This window comes from Pan paniscus, chromosome 9 (assembly GCF_029289425.2).
Source record: "Pan paniscus chromosome 9, NHGRI_mPanPan1-v2.0_pri, whole genome shotgun sequence".
Lineage (NCBI taxonomy): Eukaryota > Metazoa > Chordata > Mammalia > Primates > Hominidae > Pan > Pan paniscus.
Window position 1 is genome coordinate 13,114,263 of NC_073258.2, and position 25,118 is coordinate 13,139,380.

Consider the following 25,118-nt stretch of genomic DNA (forward strand, 5'->3'; position numbering starts at 1 on the left):
ATCAATGCAACAGACTTGAGAGTTCATACATAAGCCGTTACATTTATAGTTAATTGATTTCAACAAGGATGCCAAGACAATTCGATGGGGAAAGAAGAGTCTTTTCAACAAATGGTTCTGGAACAACGGGATAACCACATGTAAAAGAATAAAGTTGGACCTCTTCCTATACCATACACAAAAATTAACTCAAAACATCTAAATGGGAGAGCTATAACTATAGAATTCTTAGGTGAAAGCATGTGAGTAAATCTTGGTGTCCTTGGGTTAGACAATGCCTTCTTAGATACAACACCGTAAATGCAGGCAACAAAAGAAAAAGTAAATAAATTGGACTTCATCGCAATAAAAAAAATTCTGTATTGAAAGTGATGCTATCAAGGAAGTAAAATGACAACCCACAGAATAGAAAAAAATTTGCAAATAGCATATCTAATAAAGGACTTGAATAAAGAACTCTTATAATAATAAAAAGACAAGTAATACAAGTTTAAAATGGGCAAAATATTTGAATACACATGTCTCCAAAGAATATATGCAAATGACCAATAAGCACATGAACAGATGTTCAACGTCATCAACCATCAGGGAAATACAAATCAAAACAGCAATAAGATACCACTTTACACCCATTAGGGTGGCTAAAATAAAAAAGACAAGTAACAGCAAGTGTCGACTAGGATGTGAAGAAACTAGAACCCTTATATATTGCTGGTAGAAATGTAAAATGGCATAACCGCTTTGGAAAACAGCTTAGCAGTTCCTCAAAAGGTTGAACATAGGATTACTGCATGATCTACCAATTCTTCTAGATATGTACCCAAGAGAAATGAAAATGTATATCCACATAAAAACACGTACACAATGTTCATAGCAGCACTATTTATAATAGCCAAAACACGGAAACAAACTAAATGTCCATAAAGTAATTAATGGATGAATAAAATGTGGTATATTCATACAATAGAATCTATTCAGTCATAAAAAGGAATGAAGAGCCAGGCGCGGTGGCTCACACTTGTAATCCCAGCACTTTGGGAGGCTGAGACGGGCGAATCACTTGAGGTCAGGGGTTTGAGACAAGCCTGGCCAACATGGTAAAATCCCGTCTCTACTAAAAATACAAAAATTAGCTGGGCTTGGTGCCGTGCGCCTGTAATTCCAGCTACTCAGGAGGCTGAGGCATGAGAATTGCTTTAACCCAGGAGGCGAAGGTTGCAGTGAGCTGACATCATGCCACTTGCACTCCAGCCTGGGTGACGGAGTGAAACTTTGTCTCAAAAAAAAGGAATGAAGTAATGATATAAGTTTTAAGTTTCATGCTAAAGTATGAAACTTAAAATGAATGAAAGGATGAACTTGAAAATATTATGGTAAGTGAAAGAAGCCAGTCACAAAAAACCATACGTATTATTTTATTTATATAAAATGCCCATAATAGAGAAAGCTATAGAGATGGAAGGTAAATTAATGGTTGCTTAGGGCTGAGAGGATGGGGAAATGGGACGTGGCTGTTAATAAGCGTGGGGTTTCTTTTTGGATGATAAAAATATTCTGGAATTAGTTAGCCATGATGGCTGCACAACTCTCTGAATATACTAAAATCCACTGAATTGTACACTTTAAGTAGGTGAGTCATATGGCGTGTGGATTATATTTTAACAAAGCTGTTTAAAATTTTTTCTAACTTCCATTAAAAAAAAAGAGAAGGAAGCTAGCTTTGGTCCTTAGTGCCTTGTGACCGACCTCTCTGGGCATAGCTTCCTCAAACATAAACATTAGAAATTAAGCTTGATGATTTATAACGTGCCTTCCATCTCTGAAATTGCTGAGGATACATAATGTAAGAAAACAGGTTGAGGGAAACAGATAGATTATGTGTCTAGGATGGGCTCATGTGAGGAGATATGAAGGAGGAGGCAACAATAAGAAGACTAAGAGAAATAGAGATGAAGGGACAGGGACACGGGCTCAGAGAGACAGACAGAGACATGGAGACAAGACTACACCCCAAAAGAAAGACAGACTCACTGGGACGAATGTGCAGATTACTCATCTGTTCTTCCATTTAACAAATATTTACAGAGCGCCTACCAAGTGCCAAGCTCTGTGCAGTAGTAAACCAGGTAGACCAGGGCACTGAGCTCAGAGGTAAGAGACATAGCAGTAAGCAGGCAATTTGCAAGCAAGCACAGAGAGCGAGAGCTGGGATGCAGTAATTCAAGATGCTCCAGAAGTGCACAGATGCAACACACACCCCACACCACACTCCACATGCACAAATGTCCCAAAGGTAGACTCATTTTTGTAGGGAGCGCCATTCCTCATCTGAGGCATTTAGAGTTCTGCTAGCAAAGACATTCAAATAAACGGGTTTTTACAAGTATGGGCACAAATGGGGGTGACACCTTTCAGTTCTCACCCTGAAGTCTCTATAAAATGAGGCTGAAGGACAGGATTCATCCCTCACTCCAGAGCTTCCCAGTACTCTTTCCCCCTCATCGGGAGGGACTGGCTTTGGAAACAGAGAGGAATGTGACCTATTACAGGCACACCAGCACCACTCCTCTGGGCTTTCAGCTGGAAACTTCCCAGAACACCAGAACACATTTTGTTCCACCCTCCTTCCATCCCATCCAGACCTGGCGACCTGGCCCAATAAAGGCATCACATGTTGCCCCTTCCCCTGTCTTGTGGCTTCTCTGCTGCTGACAGGCACATGAAAGGGAATTGAAGCTCAACAGAAAAGTGACTGCTTCCTGCACAGGGTCGGCTCCCTGCCTGACTCAGATTTAGCCAACTCTGAGGAGGGAAGGCAAGGGACGTTTCTGGATATCTCTTGCCCAGGTCCCTCTTCTCCTAACTCCAGATTTAGCGAGAGTCCAAGCTACACAATATTCCTGAAATAGCCCCAAGTCACATCCTAAGATGGGGGTTCATCCCCTCATATGAAGGATTCTCTTTGGAGAAGATGTTGGGGGCTTTGGACGCCGTGCACTGGCACACGAATAGGAAACGCAGAGTGACCCGGAGCAGGAAGGAGTGGGCACCGCCCTGCAGATTCTGGGCAGGCTGCACCAGTGCTGGGCTGGGAAACAGCCCTTGGGCTCCCTGAAGATCTCCCTGGCTGTGCACCATTTGGAGCAGCAGTGAATTAATGTGATTCAGGCTCCAAAAATAGTAGCCAGAGCATCTAAAATTGCTTTCCACCCTGGACTGGGCCAGTCCCCTGGGAATGTCAGCATTTCTAAAATGTCCCCATTCACCCAGAGTGCCTTTGTCAGACCCCAAGTAGAATCTGGGCCACCGTTAAGCTCTCCTGGTTCCGTTGGCTCCTGCCCGGTTCCCCTCTCCTGGGTGTCACGTGTACTGCCTCCCAAACAGGAAATGCTAATTCATGCCTGCCACTTGCTGTTACCAGATCCAAGAACTTTAACCCTGCAAATGGCTTGGAAGGGCAGAAATGGTCCCTTGCAGAAGTGGCCTGTGTGGCTCTCTATCACTGAGTTGGGATTTAATTCCTAACAATGACGACTGGGGAAGCAGGTCACCTGAGGAACCCTGAGCCTCTGGTCTGCTGCTGATGCCAAAGGGAGTCATTTCCACAGTGGCTTGTCTTTCTCTGACAAAATTATTTGGGGATCTCAGAGAATTTCATCATCATGAAGACTTGTCACTCTAGGCCTACCTCAGTGCTTTTGCACATCCTGTACTCTACGCAGGAAACACCATTTACGCCCTCTTCCCTGACTGACAAATGCCCCTTCATCCTCTTATTCAGCGCCTTCCTAAGAGTGGGAAGCTGCGGTCTTTACTAAGTTTGTCTGCAATGAATGCTCTGGAATGGCCACCTTTGCCCAGGTTACACTCCCATGCCTAGAGATTCACACCCTGCATTCTCCTACCCACTGATCAACCACGATTCTCAGCTGCCTTATTCATGGACAGGAGTGAGGCAAGAAACAAGCCTCTCCCCTGCCTCATGGAGGCTGGCCTGCCATCTAACAATTAAATGGCCAGAGTCTGTAACCACTGCATGGGGTTCCTGATTTAAATGCAGTTTGGGAATCTCTCTGCCTAGAGAATCGTGATTTGATCTTTGTGATCATGTCCTTTAATTCTCAGGTTCTTAGCTGTGATGCTCGTACTGCCTCTTAGTGGCTTCACTTTGCCTCCCTAAGAGATTCCAGAAGCACAGAACACAGAAAGTGATGGAGGAGTGAGGAGGGAGAATAAGTTAGTCTACACCTTGGTTTCTTCCTATGCGGTGGGAGATAACAGTTTCTACCTCAGAATGGTTGAGAGGATGACATGAGATGTGTAAATGACTCAGCACAAAGTCAGTACTTTGTGGGGCAGCTGCATTTTTGCCCATGTGGCCCCTAGTCCCCCTTCTTCTGGCAACAGCAGCATATTCATCATACTTGTGCTTGGGATGGGGGTGGTTGACCCCACTGTGGGATTGGAGCTATAACACTGGACTGGCCCCACAGAATATCCCATGCTCCCAGCTCTGGGTTGTAACTGAGGAATGAGCACATGACTCAGACCAGGCCAATACATTCAGTTCGGTGACTTCTGTTGGAACTGTTGGGGGAGTTCTTGCTGCAAGCGTTGCTGAAAGGAGAGGCTGGGAACTGCAGGTGCCACAGTGCCACCACACAGGAGAGGTCACCTGAGAATACATCTAATACCAAGGACAGCTGAGAGACAAGGGAATGAGACCATGGATCCAGCCATGTCCGAGATTGCCCTAGAACTCTCAATGATATGATCCAGAACATTCTGCTAATTTGCTAATCTAATTTGAATCCGTTTCTATTCTAGGCAAACCAGAATCCTGGCAAATGCCAAGCTCAATATGTTTGGAGGTTCACCCTTCCCACGGCCATTGCTCTGGGGCGAGCGGTGTTCCTTGGCCTCTGCAGAGACAATGCCACAGCTCATCTCCCTGTCCTCAGTCTCTCGTTCTTCAGTCTTTTACTGCACTGACTGTTCTCAAACACAGGCTTAGAAGATGCCTTGACTCCCCACTACCTGGAGATCATGTCCCAGCTTCCTCAGATCCACCTGCAAAGCTCTACATCTGACTCTAATTTCCTTTATGCGTCTCTCCCATGACCTTCCCCTCTGGGTCCATGCATACTCTGTGCCCCACCCATATTAACCTCTTCCCCACTCTGAAATGCTCCCTCCACTCTCCCAACCCTGTACTTTTCCTGGGAAGTTCCTCACTTCTTTCTTACCTACCTGCCAGATCCACAACTACCTTCTCTTCCGAGAAGTCTTCATGGATGGCCCCAGACTGAGTCAATGTCTCCTTCTCCTGAATCAATGTCTCCCTTGTACATACTGTAGTACCTCTTGGTGTTTATGACGTGAGAGTAATTTATACATTTTTTTTGAGAGCAGGGAGCATGTCTTACTCCTTTCAGGATCCCCTGGGATCCTTACACAAGATTTGCTCACTCTAGACCCTCCCTGAATTTGCTGACACAAGACCTTGGCTTCCAGCTGACAAACTCTGACTACCCCGTCCCCTCCCCTCAACCATACTCTAGGAGAGGGGTGCCTAAACTTTGGGTCACATTTCCTCTTCACCAGTAAACTTCTTTTTTAAAAAATTATGATAAAATATGTGTGACATACAATTTATCATTTTAACCATTTTGAAGTGTACAATTCAGTGGCATTAAGCACATTCACAATGCTGTGCACCTATCACCCCTACCTAGTTCCAGAACTTTTTCATCATCCCAAATGGAAACTCTGTACCCAGTAAGCAGTCACTCCCTGTTCCTCCTTTCTGGCAGGCCCTGCCAACCACGAATCTGCTTTCTGTCCCTATGGCTTTAACCGGTTCTGGATAGTTATATGAATGCAACCATACAATATGTGACATTTTCGGTCTAGCTTCTTTCACTTAGATAATGTTTTTGAGGTTTATCCACATGGTAGCATGTATCCATACTTCATTCCTTTTTATGGCTGAATAATATTCCATCATTATCTATCTCTCTATCTGTCTATCTATCTATCTATCTATCTATCTATCATCTATCTGTCTATCCATCCCACATTTTGTTTATTCATTCATCAGGTGATAGACATTCGGGTTGTTTCCTCCTTTTGGCTATTGTGAATAGTGCTGTTACATTGTGATACAACTTTTGTTTGAACACCTGTTTTCAATTCTTTTGCATATAGACCTAGGACTGGAATTGCTGGGTCATATGGAAATTTTACATTTACTGGGAAGCTGCTTATCCTTGCTTTCTCCAAGCCTCAACAACATGCTGGGTCTATTTAACTGCTTTCACGCTGAGAGAGCCCAAGGTTCTTAGAAGGGAGCGATTTCATCTTGTCGTCTCCTGATGGCAATCCCTAAAGGATGTTCCTAGTTTTTAATACTGCCCTCTTGCTGTTTAGAGCTTTCCTTTGTCTAAGCTATTTCAGACATATTATTTAATTTATTCCTCACAGAAATACTGTAAGGAGGAAACGATTACGTCTGCTTTTTGATGTGGAGGCTGACAGATTCAGAGGATGAAGTGATGCGGCAAGGTCACACAGCCATTAGGAGCCCAGCTGAGACTGACCCCAGCCCAGTGCCCTTTCCACGCCACCACAGTGGCCCTCTCTCAATTTGCCTCTCTTTTCAAAGTCTTTGTGAAATAGCCACCATCTGAAATGTATTCTCAGACCCACCATTGTTTAGAAATGCCCTCTTGGTAGGCAACTGGTCGATGCTGGCACGGACCTCTGCAAACACTCTACCAGTTGGCACCTCATTTGTAATCGAAGCTTTTTCCTGGGGCAGATTCTGCCTGTACCAAACAGACCAATGTTTACCTTTTCTGGGTCTTCTGTCACCTTCTGCAATCCTGGGTTAATGTTCCCTTTTGATGCTGCTATGAGTCTAAATCTGAGTGTGTCCCACAAGCTCAACCTCAGCTCTCTAAATTTCCTCCCTGTTCTTTTGTTCAACCCAAGGTCAACCCAAGAGCTTCCCCTTCCCTTTCTCAGGAAGAAACTATCCCTTGGACCAAGGGGTCCCCTGACCTCTTTGGAGTAGAAAAGAGGCACAATGCCCTTCAGCCTGACATGGTGAAGTTGTGTCTATACTGCTCCTTGGAAGCTTCCAATCTTAGTGTCCTAGTTCTACATGAGACCAGGAGACTGTAGAAATAAGCAAAACAGGCAATGATAACAATAACAACATTCTCTATCCATCAGAAGCATAGAGCTTTTTAAAAGCATACGATTCAGTGGCATTAAGTACATTCGCAATGTTGTGCACCTACCACCCTTATCTAGTTCCAGAACACTTTCATCATCCCAAATGGAAACTCTGTACCAATGAAGCAGTCACTCCCTGTTCCCCTTCCCCCCAGGCCCTGGCAACCACAGATCTGGTGCCTGGTGCTTTAGGCATATTTACTCACTCAATCCCCCAACTGCCCTATGAGGTGGATGCCACTTTGCAGATAAGGAAACTGAAGTTCAATGTGATGCTGTGACCTCCAGAGTCACAGAGCTAATGGGTGGCCAAACGGGGATTGAAGCCGTCAGAGCCCATGCCTTCCCCATTCCGGCCCACTGTCTGCCTCTCAGGCAGAAGGTTTGTGAGCTGACCTTGCTCACTGAGAGCTTTCCTTAGCAGTTCTGCAAGCAGCAAGGACTCTCTAGATGCCACGTGATCCATCCTGTGTCCACCCAAGTAGGAATACCACTAACCACTTATCCCAAAGTTGTGTAGAGTTCTGTACAACTCCAGATCTGGGTGATGCTGTCAGGAGCTCTGAAAAGAAAGGTTATGTGTTTCACTCTATTTGGGAATATCAGCGGGAGATAGGTTTCTGTCTTGCAGGACATCTCAGAGCCTTTAAAAGTAAATGCGCAGTATAAATCTCCAAGAAGGGGTGAAAGGATATAATGTTTCCCATATTTATTTGACCATGAAGCGTTTTTCCAAGGAGTATCTCAAAGTGTCCTCTTTAAAACTCCACTCTGGGCCAGGCACAGTGGCTCGCACCTCTAATCCCAACACTTTGGGAGGCCCAGGCAGGTAGATCACCTGAGGTCAGGGGTTTGAGACTGGCCTGGCCAACATGGTGAAACCTGTCTCTACTAAAAATACAAAAATTGGCCAGGCATGGTGGCGCATGCCTGTAATCCCAGCTACTTGGGAGGCTGAAGTAGGAGAATCGCTTGAACCCAGGAGGTGGAGGTTGCAGTGAGCAGAGATTACACCACTACACTCCAGTCTGGGCAACAAGAATGAAACTGAGGAAAGAAAGAAAGAAAGAGAGAGAGAGGGAGGGAGGGAGGGAGGAAGGAAAGAAAGAAAGAAAGAAAGAAAGAAAGAAAGAAAGAAAGAAAGAGAAAGAAAGAGAGAGAGAAAGAAAGAAAGAAAAAAAGAAAGAAAGGGAAAGAAAGAGAGGGAAGGAAGGAAAGAAAGGGAGAGAGACAGAAAGAAAGAAGGAAGGAAGGAAGGAGAGGAAGGGAGGGAGAAAGAAAGAGAGAGAAAGAGAGAGGAAGGGAAAAAGAAAGGAAGAAAGGAAGGAAGGAAGGGGAAGGGGAAGGGGAAGGGGAAGGGGAAGGGAAATCTCCATTCAGAAATGCCCTAAACCCTCTTAGGTTAGAGGGTGTCCAGAGGTGAGAGAGGACAGTAATTATGTCCACTGGCCCTGGAGCTGGGCTGCCCGGGTTCATATCCCAGCCCTGCCATGTGACCTTGGGCAAGCTGTTTCATCTTTCTATGCCTCAGTTTCCTCACTTGTAAAACATGGATAATAATAATCTTGTGAATTATGTAATATAAACTTCTTAGAACAATGCCTTTTGTGACATAGGGCTCACAAAAATTCTAGTAAGGTCCTTGGGGCCGGGCGGGTTAGAGGGGGCAGTGAGAGGGATTATGTTACCTATAATGCATAAAACTGTAAAACTCCAGATAATTCATGAAAGATTACACAGATAGCATGGTTTCATGGTCCTCAGGGAGGGTCAGTGAGTTCCAGTGGGAGGAGAAAGTGCTATGCAGATGGTAGTTAGCTGCTTGATCCATCTTCCTGGGTCTTTTCACGTTCACCAGGTCTCCTCTACTTAGGGAGCTCTTAGGGGGTGCCCGACACCTCCTGGAGGCCCCTCAAATTCTGGTGCCTATGAGTTTCACCACTTCCAAGGAACAGAAATCTTGTCCTTTTGTCACCACCCACTACTCCTGTAGGGCATACTCATCTGCCCCCAGAGCTGGAGTGCTGGGAGAAGCTGGCCCTGTAGTGTGAGGGCAGAGTGGCCAGGCTCTAGCGGCTGCCTGGACCATCATTTCCAGTCTGAGCAGTAAATGTCTAACGCATGAGTCAAGTGCCTTGTTAATAAAAAAGAGAATAAATAGGCATTCCCTTTAGCAGTAAATGTTTTTTTAAAAAATACAACCTTCCATTAACTTTGGACCTGATGCCCATTCTAACTGTCACCAAAGGACTTGAATGGGATTGTAGAAAATAAACAATAACAGCTGACTCTTCAAACACACCTGCAGTCCTCCTCCTTGTCACTGACAGTGCCCAGCTGTCAATTATTTCTCTGAGATGGGCTCCATCACGCAACTATTGGGATGAATCACTGGGCCTTGTAGGGTGAATGGTTCACAGATGAGGAAAATGAGGACTTGGAAAGAACATTTGATTTGCTCAAGAGCACAACATGAGTTGAAGGCAGAACCAGGCCTACAACTCAGGACCACTGCTTATACGGTCTCTTCATTTCAGCTTAGGAAGTGGCACCAGGGACGGATGCTGGAAGACCTTGACTGCCCTTAAACCTGAGAGGTTTAATTCATGCATGCATTTGTTCATTCATTTAATGTATCTACCAAATACCTGCTACAAACTGCCATGGTGCTAGCTTCCCTTAATACCTTTCTATAAAACCATAATGATCTAACCCTTTTTGAAATCTTATTGTCCCAGCTCTACTCTCTCCTGGCCTGAAAAACTCCAAGTATGAGTTTCTATCTGTTGATGGGCTGCATGCACTTTGCACCAAGGGCAATATGGCCTTGGCTCTGCCACTTTCTAGCTGTGTAATCCTGAGTGAACTACTCGGCCTCACAGAGTCTCCATTTTCTCATCAGTAACATAGAGATAATATTATAACCTGTATCACAGGATGCTGCAAAAATATGAGATAATGTATGTAAAGAACTTAACATAGTATTTAGCTGGTGCTCAATAAATGACAGTAATTTACAGACAGAAATGACAGAAAGTTACAGTAATAAGCACATTATTATTACTCTTGTCATGTGAAACAAGTCTCTGGAGATTCAGCAAATGGAATCTTCCCCTCTGGGACTCTAAAAAGTCAGGCTCTCTTTGTTCATGTGCCTAAGCAACTTTTGTCCTTTATAAACTATAGGAATCGTGATATAGGGACAACTTGCCAAATGTTTTCAGGTCTAATGCAACAGATCCTTGATGTCTATAACCAACCATATCTTTTTTTCCTTTCTGGGACCAGCTGGCCTGATAAATAGTCTTCCTCTAAGTCTGATAAGGTCTGTGAACCCCAGACCTGTTAGGAATGTTGGCTATACATGGAGATAACTGCAAGGAAACGGGGCTGCCCTCCAATGTATTAACAAGGTTTAAAAAAACCCATAAACAATGGACATGGTTAGTTATCTATGGAAGTAACCCAAGAAATTCTCTGTGTATGGGGTTGCAGAGTTGAGAGGCTTAACAGACATCTCTAGAAGGCAGGACAGAAAGACAACTATAAATAAGTGGGTGATGACATTCTTTGAAGACACTTTTACTTCAAGCAATTTTCCCTTCTTTAGTAAGAACCCCTATATATGAGGGATGGCTTCCCCATGACCACATTTATACCCCACAATCCTGTCCCCTGGCCATGACTGATTGACCCTGATCCAAGCTGGACTTATCAGATTATTTCTTTCAAGAACTTAGAGACCAGGAGCTTCTGGAACCTAGTCATCCTGGGCCTGTGGCCTGGGCAGTGATCTTCAGAGTAGAGTATGTCATCCAGGGAATGCAGGATGACTTGGTGGAATATAGGAAGGAAATTTAAAATAAAAACCTTCAATTTTTAATTAAAAATAGTAACAAAGTACACTTCCTTAATATTTAATAAACAGATTGGCAGTGGTGCTGGTTCATGTATTGAAAGGCCAGTTATATCCAGTTTGTGAGCTGTTGTAAGGGAAATTCTACAGTGTTACGGAACTGATGTAGCACCCTCATGTATCCATTTGTTTTTCCTGAAGGGTGACACAGTGTGTGTGTGCCCAAGTAAGTAGGTTAATAAAACATATTTATCTAGTTTTAACCAAACCTACTATCATAAAATGTGTATGCGGCTTAAAAGGTTTGTGCCAAAAAAAAAAAAAGTACAATGAAAATACTTCTACTAATAAAGCTAAAAGTAATTCTCAAAAAAAAATTTTACAAAGTAGTGGATAAAACTGAAAATTTAATATAATAATTCAGGAAGTAAGGATGTCCCTCTTCCACATGAGGTATCTGAGCTGGTTTTCCTCTGCCCTCCTTCCCTTTCTCCCTGCCCTGCCCCCTGGTTCTCTGCTGTGTGCTTCAGGATGACACCTATGGAATGTATAACTTGAGCTCCTTTGCTTGCAGGCTGAGTTTGGCCAAGGGACCAGTAGCGGATGGGAGGAGAGAGAGGCCTGGGCCTTTCCTCCCTTGCTCCAGCACCACATCTCTGGCAGTGACTGTGACTCTCCTTAGCTACAGCTCATTCTGGATGGAACCTCTTCCCTGGCTCCAGAGCTCACTAGCTTCTGGTAATACGATTTTCTTCTCTTTCCCCTTGAAGAAGCACATAGAATCATGACCAAAGAATACTTATTTAGGGAAAGCAGGAAAGTTGTTGACACTTTAAAAAAAAAAAAGCATGATTTTCAAAATATTATTTCATCTTTCTTGTTCTTTAAAAATTTCTATTTTTATGTTTTATAAAGTAACGCATTAGTACAATAGCTCATGAATATGATTTATAATAAAGAAATATACATAAATTGGAGGTGCATGCTAAAAAAATTTTCTCTAAACTAATAAGATGCAACATCCAAAAAACTTGAAGACCTCTCCTGTAGAGAAAAGGCTGGCAAACTATAAATCATGCTGCTATAAAGACACATGCATACGTATGTTTATTGCGGCATTATTCACAATAGCAAAGACTTGGAATAAACCCAAATGTCCAACAATGATAGACTGGATTAAGAAAATGTGGCACATATACACCATGGGATACTATGCAGCCTTAAAAAATGATGAGTTCATGTCCTTTGTAGGGACATGGATGAAATTGGAAATCATCATTCTCAGTAAACTATCGCAAGGACAAAAAACCGAACGCTGCATCTTCTCACTCATAGATGGGAATTGAACAATGAGAACACATGGACACAGGAAGGGGAACATCACACTCTGGGGACTGTTGTGGGGTGGGGAGAGAGGGGAGGGAGAGCATTAGGAGATATACCTAATGCTAAATGACGAGTTAATGGGTGCAGCACACCAGCATGGCACATGTATACATACGTAACTAACCTGCATATTGTACACATGTACCCTAAAACTTAAAGTATAATAATAATAATAATAATAATAATAATAATAATAATAAAGAGAAAAGGCTGGCAATTTCCTGCTGCTGGGATCTGAAAGCTGCCCTGGGTCCTGCCTTCCTGAGGCATTGCTGGCTACCTACCTTTTCCTTTGATTTTCTCAAATACCTTATAATAAATCCTACTTTCTCTTAAGTTAGCCAACATAGGCTTCTGAGATCTGGCAACCAAAGAACTTTAACCAATATATAGGTGGGATCTGCAATTTCTTGTGTGCTGGGACAGACTATGTGAATATCACATAATAACTACCATTTTATAGAGCATTTTTCTACAGCAAAGAGAAAGGCTTGTCCAAACTTCCCAGAGGAAAGAGGCCCTTCTTGAGCTCTGGAAAAGTCTCTCTGCTGTAGGCAGAGGTGGCTCATCAGGCCACATCATAGCTTAGGTGACCCACCCCTCAGAACTTTCTGCCTTCTTACCTAAATCTCTATCTATCAAGCATTTTGGCCATTGGAAAGGGTTTGTCTCCTATCATATACTGGCACATAGACATTCAGAATTGTATACTTGGCTGGGTGCAGTGGCTTACACCTGTAATCCCAGCACTTTGAAAGGAGGCTGAGGCAGGTGGATCACTTGAGGTATGTGAAACCCTGTCTCTACTAAAAATGCAAAAAATTATCTGGGCATGGTGGCGCATGCCTGTAATCCCAGCTACTTGGGAGGCAGAGGTTGCAGTGAGCCGAGATCGCACCACTGTACTTCAGCGTGGGTGATGCAGCAAGATTCCGTTCCCAAAAAAAAAAAAAAAAAAAAAGAATTAAAAGAACTGTATACTTTAGTAATCTCAGCGCTTTAGCAGGCTGAGGCAAGAGTATCACTTGAGTCCAGGAGTTTGAGACCAGCATGGGCAACATAGCAAGACCCTGTCTCTAAAACAAAAAAACGTTTAAAACATTAGCCAGGTGAGGTAGTATATGCCTGTAGTCCTAGCTACTTGGGAGGCTGAGGTGGGAGGATCACTTGAGCCAGGGAGGTCAAGGCTGCAAGTCAGCTGTGACTATACCACTGCACTCCAGCCCAGGGGTCAGAGTGAGACCCTGCCTCTCTTGAAAAAAAAAAAAAATTGTATACTTCAGTCTCTTGTGAGTTTGATTATTGTGAGTCAGTCTCTACATAAGCAATCAACTAATCAATTCCAGGTCACTAACCAGGCTTAGGGATAGGTCCAGGACTCTAGAACATCCCCAAGGTGATGCTCCTTGGGGAAGTCTCTTAGAAGCCAACTAGCCAGGTTTATCTTGACAACACCTAGCCTTATCATCATTGCCTTCCAACCTACAACGGGGACCAGTTAGATCTCAGGTGGGAAACAAGAAAGATGTCTTAGGTAAGAAGCCCAGGAAGACATTACATTCTTTCTACCATACCCATACAAGTCAAAAATATGACAAGAGAGTCCTTGGGGAAACCTGACCATTTGGGGCATCCAAAATAGAGGACTCCCATGTGCTCAATATTAATCTGGGCTTCAATAATAATAATTACTTATTGGGTACTTATTCAGGTATAAGTACTTTAGATCTAGCAATCCGTTTCATAGGTAAGGGGACTCAGAGGTTAGATCATTCGCCCAAGTCAAACAGTAAGTTGTGGGGCTGGGATTTGAACAGACTGGGTGACCTCGGCAACATTTACAGACTTTTAGGGCACAAACTTTGGAGAGCCATAGAAAGTGACTCAAGACACACAATGTAGGACATGGCATTTCTTGCCAGTAAAAAGCTTGTGATTCTAAATTTGTATTTTTCCTTCTAAATAGAGGAAGGAACTTGTTCATAAACAAGACTAGGAGACCTGATAAAGATCATTACATACTGAAAGAAACCAAGAGAAGTGCAAAGTAGAGCAAGCCTAGTGGGGAAGCTCCTCCAGTGCCCTGCCCCGAGAGCTCAGGACCTCAGCTCTGAGCAGCAGCACTGGGACCTCCAGGGCTTTGTTCTTATAGGGGCAGGAACAAAGGGTCAGGCATTATCACTCTGTCCTGCAGCCAGGTCTATAGGCCACAGAGAGATGGAAAGAGATGGGGCTTGGTGGTCTGATGGTTTTGGTTTGACTCTCATTCTTCTCATACTAGTTACTATCCTCCTTGAATCAGTTTGTTCACAAATACCTCCCTTGCATGGCTAAAGTACAGATTTGATGAGATATTGTATAAAATGTGCCTGGCACATACAAACTTGCTCAAGGAATGGTAGTTCCTTTCCCATATATTTTCTCATCTATCTGTAAGAAGTAATCCAGAAGAAAGGAGTTAAGAGATCACTTGCTCCCTGTCTGGAGTTGCCTAAATGAAACTTCTGTGAAAAAAGGAAAATTCATCGCCGCAGATACTTCTAGTCAGATGCTTGCCTTGTCTAAGGAAGGACTCTGCATTAAACAAGTTCCCCACCAGGCATCTCTGGAGAAAAGATGAGGATTGATTAACTGGAAAAGGGAGGAGAGGGGGTGCCCATGGGACCATGTGGCAACCCCTGCAGCCTCGGCCCTGCCTGTCTCTCACTAGGGCAGGGCACAAGTCTCGCCAGGTGCCCATGGGAGACCAGCCTTGCAAGTGGGCTTTAGCCAGGCCCTCACTGTGGTACCCCAGAGTGCCACGCTCTTCCACACCAAGAGAATGGCTATCTGATGGTGAGTTCTGAGAAGTACCTGCATGAATAGCTCAGCCCTCCCTCTTCTGTTTCTCTAGGGAATTAGCTGCTTTCAGGGGACACACATTCTGCTCTGTTTCTCCAAGCTTTAATATTTAAAGAGCCCTACTTTCCCCAGTGGGCACCCCCTAGGGCTGGGGGATAAATCTGCTCAATGCAATATTAGAAAACCTACTTGCCTGTTGATCCAAACACTTTCTAATACCAGCTTCATCAGTCATATGGGTGATATTAGTCTCTGAATTCCCAACAAGGCTTAAAGCTTCAGTGAAGGAAAGAGGTGTTATTTATTGGGCCTCCTTAAAGACTTCACCAGATACAGATGCCCAATCCTCTTGAGAGTAAGTCCACCACTCTCCTCGCGGTGTTTTTGGAGTTGAGAATAGGACCCAGGACTGTGGATGGTCAGAGCCTCAAACCCAGTGCAGAAGTCTTCTTGATGGAATCTCTGGAGGGGAACAGACAGGGGCTAGAAATAATAAGACCTAATGTATACTGAGTGCTAAGAATAGACAGTGGGCTAAGGGATTTAGCTTTGCTTTTTTTTGGGCGGGGGGGTGGTATTTAACTTTGTAAAATGGACACTATCATTATAGGTCGAGCATTCCAAATCTGAAAAATCTGAAATCTAAAATGATCCAAAATGCAAGAATTTCTGGCCACTGGCAAGACACTCAAAGGAAATGCTCACTGGAGCATTTCAGATTTTGGATTTTTGGATTTGGGATGCTGAACTGGGTGAATATGATGCAAATATTCCAAAGTCCAAAAAAAAAAAAAAAAGTGAAATCTGAAGCACCTGTGGTCCCAAGCATTTTGGTAAGGGATACTGAACCCATATTACAGGAGAAGAAACTGAAGCGCCAACAGATTAGGTGCAGATCAAGGGATACAGCTGGTCAGTAGTGGAGCCACACGGTCACTCCAGGGTCCACACTTTCCATAGGGACACTGTGCTGCCTCCATTACAAGATGTCATCTCCCCACTGTGATAATAAGGGAAGAGCTGGCCAACACTGAGCCCACCTCCTGACTCAGGGCCCGGGGTTATTTTCACCACACCTGTATGAGCAAAGTCAAGAATGTCTTCAGGCTTTCTTCTCCTCCTGATGAGCCAGGAAGCTTGGGCTCTCTGGAAACACCCTCTTGATTTGCTTATCAGCCACAGAACTCTCTGTGGCCTCTCTGTGTCCCTTCCCTGGTGGCCACTCTGGGAACCACATCCCACCCCTAGAGCCAGGCTGTGTGCAGTGTATAGTCTCATCCCTCTCAGCCTCTCTCACTGAGCCCATTGGTTCCTAAATTCCTGTTGGTTTTGCTGGGATGACTCAACTTCCCCAACACCCTGCACTCACCAATACCTGGATTCCACCAAGTTCCTACAACCCGATTTCCACCAAGCCGTGGTGGAATGACCTGACTCATTTATACACTATGCTCACAATTTTTCCCATGCCTGTGTTTTACCTATGCCTTTATTTACTTAATATTCTTTCATTTGAGTAGCAATGGGCCAGAAAATCAAGACTGAAACCCCGGTTGGCCATTTACTAACTTTGTGTTGTTAGGCAAGTTTCTTGCCCTCTCTGTGCCCCAGTTTCCTGATCTGTATAAGGAGGACAATGACAGTAACTACTTCAGAGGGTTGCTGTGAGGACTGAATGAGCGACTGCAGGTAAAGCATTAGGACAGTGCCTAGCACACGGTACGCACTCACCAAGTGTTAGCTACCATTGTCATTACTTTTATTTAAAAGGGAAACTTTATATTCCTACCTTAAATGGAAAAAGCAATACCACTTACCACAAATAGAGTTATAAAAATAAATAAAATGAAAACAGTTATTAAACCTTAGCTAAGGCCTGCTCTCATTTTTTTAAGAAAGGAAACAAACAGAAAGATGTTGAAGGCATATGAGGCTTAAATGAGGGTGATCAACCTTTTGAATTTGTCCAGGACCTGTCCCAATTTTAGCACTGAAAGTCCTGCAGCAATTCTCATTCCCGGGTGACCCTGGACAGTTGGTCACCCTACCTCAAATAGAGGCTTTCTCTCCTTCATTCAAAGGAATAAAAAGAACTTAAGAAGGAATAATGTTCTTACAATGTGATGTTGTGTGTTTAAGGCTGGGTCAGTATCCCACATACAATCATCTTGCAGAACAAGCCCACACCTTGGGCCACACCACACAAACCCACCTCTGAGAGCTGAGTCTCCAAATGCTACAAACCTATGGAAAAGCCATCATGTCACATGTGCCACTGAGAAAGTCCCCAAAGAAAAATCACATTTGTAAATGCCAAGAAGAGGAACAGTGATTAAATTGTTGCACAGCTAAAATGACTCTATGTTATAAAACCATTGAAAAATCATGTTTTGGAGAATCTTTAATGATATGGAAAAAAGGATTATATTAGAATGCTCAGTTTTAAAAAGCAGACTAAAAAATAACATACACACTAAGATCCTAGTTTTACAAAATATAGAGAAATGTAAAGGAAGAAACACACCATAATATAAACAATACTTATCACTGAGGAATAGGATTCTAGAGGGTTTTTTATTTCTTTATATTTATTTCTGAATTTCTTATTTATATCCATTTCTATATTTTCCAAGAAAGTCTAGCAAAGAACATGCATTACTTTTTTTACTAGAAAAAACTGAATAGAAATTACAAATTACAAATAAAAAAGTAATAGGAAGAAAGTAACCAGAGCTGATTAAGCCCAGCCTTAGCAGACTTTTTTTACATGTCTTCTCTGCTAGGAAAAGTTTTCAGTCTGGCCGGGTGCGATGGCTCACGCCTATAATCCCAGACTTTGGGAGGCTGAGGTGGGCTGATCACTTGAGGTCAGGAGTTCGAGACCAGCCTGGGCAACATGAAAAAACTCCATCTTTACTAAAAATGTAAAACTTAGCCAGGCATGGTGGTACTCACCTGTAATCCCAGCTACTTGGGAGGCTGAGGCATGAGAATTGCTTGAACCCGGGAGGTGGGGTTGCACCACTGCACTCCAGCCTGGGTGACAGTGCGAGACCCTGTCTAAAAAAAAAAAAAAATGTTTCCTGTCTGACCAACTGTCCTCTGCTTTCCACCTCCCTTGGAGAAAGCCCTTGCAGAGAAGGCAGGGCTTGTCCAGGGTCATGGGCGTGGGTTGCCTCTGCTAAGACTCTGAATTTGAAGGCCCATTTGTGAGGCTGCCCTGGACTGTCACCTGAACTCAGAGTCTAGCCTCCAAGGTCCACAGGACTAACATGATATCCCCTTTCCCTCTATTCATGATTTTCCTGTGATTTGGACTGTGACACTCAGTAACTGCCCCAGGACCTAAGTTACTAACTAGAGGCAGGGTGACATCTAATGCAGGAAGCGCCCACTTTGGACCAAGGTGGCTTGAGCTGGAGTCCACCACCTACCAGCTGTATGCCTCTCTCCTCATCTCTAACATGAGGCTTACATTAAATAACAGATCTAGCACAGATCCTGGCACAAAGTAGGAGCTCAATTAATACCAATTTTCTCCCCCGTTTCCTTTTACATTCACTACCTGAGAACTCAGCTCTCCATCTCCCTCCTCTGACTCAGCTCCCCAAGGGGCAGGGGCAGGGCCAGAGTCTGGGGGCTCCAAGCTCTCTTCTCCCTATCTACCCAGGCCTCTGCTTCTATTCAGTCAGCAAACAATCCCTCTGCTGACCAATAAGCCCCAGAGAGAGCGGCTGAGGGGCAGTCCAGGCTCTGTGAGGTGACCCAGGAGAGGAGGCAGGGTGAGAGAGGTGGGTAACTTCAGGCCCCCACCTTGTGTTCTTTAGGGTCAAACTAGATGAATCTGATCATCAGGCACATGTACAAAATCAACCCAGGGCCCTTTGTAACCAGAACCCACTTTATGAGCATTGTGTCCATTTATTCACAGAAACATGATTGAACCTGAGCACTTCGTGTGCTCCCGGCATTCTGGGTGCTAGACACACAACGGGTGAGGAACGGGATAAGGTCTCTGCCCTTGCAGGGCTCAGTCTGCTCCTCCAGGAGGTGTGGGGTGCTTCTGTCCACCTCTGTTACAAAGACTTAGAGGAGAAAGGCAGGGCTTTTTAGAAAGCTGAGGACCCATCACGTATAGTTCAGCCCATCAGTCAAGGAACCTAGCTTCCTCACACAGACCCACAGAACTCCTCATCCCCAAACCATGAGCCTCCTCAGCCTCCCAGGGATTCAGTTTCAAGTAGGTTTCACATGGCCCTAACTTCCTCACCCAAGATACTATTTAAATTCCCTGCTTTGTCACTTGGTGGCTGGGTGAGCTTGGACGAGTCATTTAACATCCCCTAGCCCCAGTGTCCTCACCTGGAGCAGTAAGGTAAAGATACATCCCCCATGGCATTCTGTGAGGGGCATGTGAAATCCCTCGTGGAAAGCCTCAGATGCACCATGTTGCAAGGGGGCCAGTGATTCCCCCGCTGCACTCTGACACGGGGTCCCAAGCAGACGGGAGCTGACCATGGAGGTCAAGAGCAGAGCCTCCAGAGACCATGGCCTGGGGCTGAGCATCAGCTGTGCAGCCTCTCTGTGCTAAAGTGTCCTCCTCTACAAGACCAGGGTGGAAAGAATGACCCCTGCTTTGTAGACCTGTGGGAGTCATGAGTTAATGTATGGGAAGGGGAACAGTGTTCAATACATAGTAAGAACCATGTGTTTGCTGTTTATTTTCTTTCAGAAATATATTTATGGGGATAACCAATCATGTAGTAGCAGCTAGCACATGGTTATCCCTCCAAGATGATAAAGGATACAGGAATGCCTCCCTTACCTCCAAGCATAAAGATAGCTACATCCGCTGTGAATATAAACAGCCACCCACCAAACATGCATGCACACACACACACACACACACGCACGCACTATGGAATCATGGACAGTACAAACATGATAATGACAACTGTTTTGTCCATTAGGTCAAAAATCGCAAGACACAATTGGAGGCAGCATCATACCCTGGCATTCACGTCTGTGTTGAGAGGCATGGGCACTGGAGTTAGAGTCATACAAATTCATACAGGGTTTGAGTCCTAGCTCCGCTCCATCTTGGTGGAATGACTTTAGGCAAGTCACTTAACCTGAGTTCCCTCCCCCATAGAACTGTTGGGGTAGGGGAGTGCAGGGGGATGGGCAACTCCACCTGCCTCACTAGCATGTCATCGTCCCTCGGTGGGGGCAATACAATCCTTGGCAGGTACTGACTCCTTTGGACCCCCAGCCTCACAGTCCCAGGAAGCTTCCTCCTTTTCCCTGAAAAAGACTCTGCTCAGACCAGATTTACTTCCCTGTGCCACCCCAGCGAGCAGCCTGAAGAGTGTTCAGCAGCTGCCGAGCTCTGGGAGGCTGGAGTGCTGGCCAGGGGTCCCAGACCCCGGGCTGCTGTTTACTCAAACTGCAGAGCCTCTGTAGCCTTTACAACTGTTTCCTGGGCAGGAGGGAGCAAGACAGCTGGGCCTCTCTCTGGCCTCTGGCTTCCACTGGCTTTTCCTTTGGAAAAAGCCAGTTCAAATGGTGCTCACTCTAGGAATCGCTTCAACTCGGAGCCCTGGAGGTGAGCAGGGCCGGGCACGGGCCGGGCACATACACCCCCTCTAGGGAGCAGGGAAGGGCACAGGCCAGGGGAAGCTGGAGACAAAAGAGGAGACAGGGACAGAGATAAAAACAGGGACTGTGACAAGAACACAGGATGGGACGGGCAGAGACAGAAATAGAGGCAGGCTTAAGGATCTAGACAGGTCATGCCAGCCCAGGTTCAAGGCAGAGGGGCGTAGGGGGACAGAGAGAGAGACACAGGAAGCACAGAGGGGAGAAAGCCCTGTTAGCAGACTTGCCAAAGCTGAAGACCCCACTGTTGCCACAAAGGGGCCCACAGGAAAGCTAGGGGTTGCAATCGCCTGTCAGGACCCACATTTTCACCCTGAGCTGTGCACACTTTCCAACGGCAAGCAAAAGGAGCACAATCTAGTTAAGTTAGGACTGGCAAGATTCACTTCTGAATTAAAACTTAAGACAGCAACAATAAAGATACTCAGCTGAAATGCCACCCAACAAAGCCAGCTCCCCTGGAAAGTTAAAGTTTAGCGCCCGCATCCCAGCACCCTGTACCTTTAAGGAAGAGAAGGTTCCCTCCGCTTCCCAGCCGAAGAGGCAGGTTATTCTAGGATATGGGGGAGGCTTACCTAAAACTGAGTTATTCTCCTTTCCTCCTCTGGCCAGCCTCCCTTCACTCTGGGGAGCTTTTACCATTTAAGGTCAATGTTACATCTGGCTCCGGAGCTCGGAGCCGAGAAGCCTCTGGCTGCAGAACCTCGGCCGCACGCCTCCTCTGAGAGGGGTTGGGACTTAGAGCCGAGAGCTCCTCTGGGAGCCCCACTCCGGCCTGGCTCGGGGGATAATGGCAGGGAAAGCCGACCAGCTGGCCTCAGGGCTCAGGGCAGGCTGGGCCTTTGGGGCAGTCGCTCACCCTGGGCCCCTCCGATGGGTATCCACACAGCAGATGGCAGTCCCCATGGCAACTCATGCCACTGGACACTGTCCTGGCCGGACGGGAACAAAGGGACCCTGCAGATCTCCCCACCCGCCTGGAGCCTCCAGCAAGCATGTGAGCCTGGAGAAGACCCTGGGCCAGCGCCAAGAGAAACTGGGAATGGTTCCTGTCCTGGGGATTCGGGGGCAGGGGCTGCTCCCACTGCGTTAAACTCTTGGGATTGCCAGAGAGAATGGCCTGGGAGATTCAGCTACTCCCAGACTTGGCACCAGCCCCAGGGATGTCAACCTTGCTCCTCCATTAAACAGCCTGTGGTCTTAACATCGTGGAGCCTCAGTCTCCTCATCTCTAAAGTGGAAATAATAATGATAATGCCTGACTCACTAGGTAGTCAGGGGATTAAATGAGATGTTAGTCAAGTGTTTAACACACTGCCAGCATCTCATAAGAGCTAGATCAGTATGAATGAGCTTCCTGCCCCTGCCCAGGAAATCCATACCCTGTCCATACACACTCTTCACCTGCCTTGGGTATAGGGCCTACCCAAGGCCAGGATCATGGAGCTCCAAGCTGGGGGCAAGCCACATGGGGACTTCAGCCCCTTCTGTGGTTAGAGCAGCACAGAGAAACCCTAGGTAAAGTTGCTAGATAAATTACAGGACACCCATTTAAATTTGGATTTCAGATAAACACAGGACATACTTGTATTAAAGACTGTTATTTATGTGAAATTCAAATTTAATTAGTCATCCTCTATTTTTGTTTGATAAATCCGGGAACCCTAGCTTTTGGCCATCATTAGCCACCCAGAAAACATTCAGTAGTCATGGTAGAGAGCACTAGGGATTGGAGCTCCCAGGCCTATGGCCTCAAGCTCTCCTGGCAAACACAGTCCTTATGCTCAGCTCCTGGCCACAGATCAGTTGTTCAGCAGTGGCAGACACTCTCCACTGAGCCTGGCCCACTGAGCCTCCATCCCAGCACCTTCCTCAGGCATGTGGTTCTCAGGAAGTCCTGTCTCTTCTGTGTGGTTGTTGTAAGAGAGATCACTAACAGGGGTGCAGCGCATGAAGTCTGCTACCCTCATCAATAATTGTTTTTTGTAAATGAAACCAGAGGAGGCTGTCTTGGGTACTAGCCATGCTTTCTCTCAAGTGTCCACACCCGTCCACATGGAGGTACAGGCTCCCCCCACAACCCCCGTCCCCCACAAAGCCACATGGTGGTAACTACTAGAATTGCAAGTATATGGTCTAGAAGGAACTGACCAAACTCTTCAGTGCTGTTTCTCCAACTTCAATGTGCATTAGAACCCCCAAGTGTGAAGCTCCTTGGGTTCCTCTTTCAGAAATTCTAATTCTATGGATCTGACACAGACCCAGAAATCTGCATTTTAGTGAAGGCCCTTGGGTGATTCTCATGTACTTGGTCCAAGGATCCCACATTAGGGAATGTCGCTTCAAAGGTTGATCTTGTGAGTCCAGCAGCAGGCACTACAGGGACAATCAAAATCAGAAGTTGAAATGGAACCTAGGGCTGGCTGTGTGTGTGTGTGTGTGTGTGTGTGAGAGAGAGAGAGAGAGAGAGAGAGTTCAAAATCATATATCATATTGAGTACCTACTATATTCCTAGCATTAGATTAGATGATTTACATAAAAGCACTCTATCCTCACAAGTGTCTACGCCTTTCCTTCAAAAGGAAACTGAGGCTGGAAGAAGTAAAACAACTTGCTTGATGTTCCACAGCCAGTAAATAAGTGACAGCACTGAGATGTGAATTCAGGTGGTCTGTCCCTAAAGCTCTGTCCTCTTTATCATGCTGCCTCCGTTTCAGCCAGGGTTTCTGAACCCAGGGTTCACGGATAACCTTCAGGGGTCTCTGAGCCAACTGAAATTGCATGTAAGCCACTACGTGGTTTATGTTTCTCTTGGGTAAAGACCCACAGCTTTCACCACACAAAGGCATCACCAAATAACTTTTTAATCATTGCATTAGCAATACCATTTTATAAAACACATGACTGGTCAGTGTGTAAAAATGGAACAAGTTCTATAAAGGACAACTTAGCACTATCAAGATTATACCCTTTGACCCGATTCCACTTCTAGGAATTTATTCTATAAACACACTCCCACACTTGGGAAACAACAAACGAACAAGATTATTCATTGCAGCGTTATTTACAAAAGCAAAAGGATTGGAAACAACATAAATGTCTAGCAACTGGGGCCATAACAGAAGATGGAGTGCAGCCACAACAAAGGGTGAGGAAGCTCTTGGTGTACTGATCTGAAAAGATTCCAAGATACATTAAGTAGAAAAAGTAAAATAACAGTGTCTATCAAATGCTACTATTTGAGTGAAAAAGAGCGTGTGTGTGTGTGTACATATTGTAATATGTACATATATACACACAAATACATATATATACTTGCATTCATGTATACACACAAGTTCATATGTGAGTATGCATATCATCTCTAAAATTAGCACAAGAAATGAATAACATTTAGATTAGTGGCCAATGGGGAATAAAACTAAGTGGCTGGGGTAAAGACTGACCATGGTTACACCTTATTGATACATTTAAAGTTTTGAATCATATGAGCAAAACATGTGTTTACATTAATAAATAATAACAAAACAAAAGCATTGCTGTAAACAGGGATTTACTCAATTCATCTTCCAGCACTGCTTCCCCCAAGTGTCAAAGGGTATTGGCATGATCCTGACTAAAGGTTATTATTTTTTTTTACTTCTTACTTTGGAATAATTATAGATACACAGGAAGTTACAAAAATAGTACAAAGAGTCCTACATACCGTTTACCCAGCTTCCCCAACGGAGACATCTTACATCGGTGTTGTACAGTATATTTCAAAGCCAGGAAATTGGCACTGGGATGCTACTGTTAACTAGACTACACATCTTATCCTAAAGGTTATTTTTAAAAGCATAAATTTCTCACAGCTCACTCATCCATTTAAAAATGCTCATTGGGCACCTTTAGTGTGCCAGACATCACGTGGGACAATGGGATGTGGCAGGAACACTTCAGACCCATCCCTCCCTTGTGTCAGGTAGACCAGTGAAGGCGATCCCTTTACTCCACTGGGAATAGCGTCATGGAGGCCTGGGATCCAGCAATGCACAAGGAGTGCTGACCACAGCTCTAAAAAAGGAACTGTGTCCCTTGCTATCATGGAGCTTCACAGCTTGCCCAAAAGCTGACTTTTAATCCTTAAAAGAGCAT

At 44.9% G+C, this 25,118-nt stretch overlaps 1 protein-coding gene across 27 annotated transcripts in view; it reads right to left on the reverse strand.

The window, feature by feature from the left end:
- The window catches only part of IRAG1 (inositol 1,4,5-triphosphate receptor associated 1), a 158,456-nt gene that overhangs the window by 100,712 nt on the left and 32,626 nt on the right, over nucleotides 1-25,118 (reverse strand). For 6 of the 27 annotated variants that reach the window (XM_008971418.4, XM_034932148.3, XM_003818157.5 and 3 more), the window contains exon 1: nucleotides 21,556-21,833. The exons of 2 other annotated variants lie outside the window; for them this stretch is intronic. Coding sequence is in view for 14 of the 25 variants with exons in the window: in XM_003818157.5 (XP_003818205.1) it covers nucleotides 21,556-21,622 (67 nt within the window). In the remaining 11 variants the exon portion in view is untranslated. Of the gene's footprint in view, nucleotides 1-18,277; nucleotides 18,872-21,481; nucleotides 22,096-25,118 lie in introns of those variants that run through there. 19 more of the 27 variants (XM_055094122.2, XM_055094114.2, XM_055094111.2 and 16 more) reach the window with 13 other exon arrangements.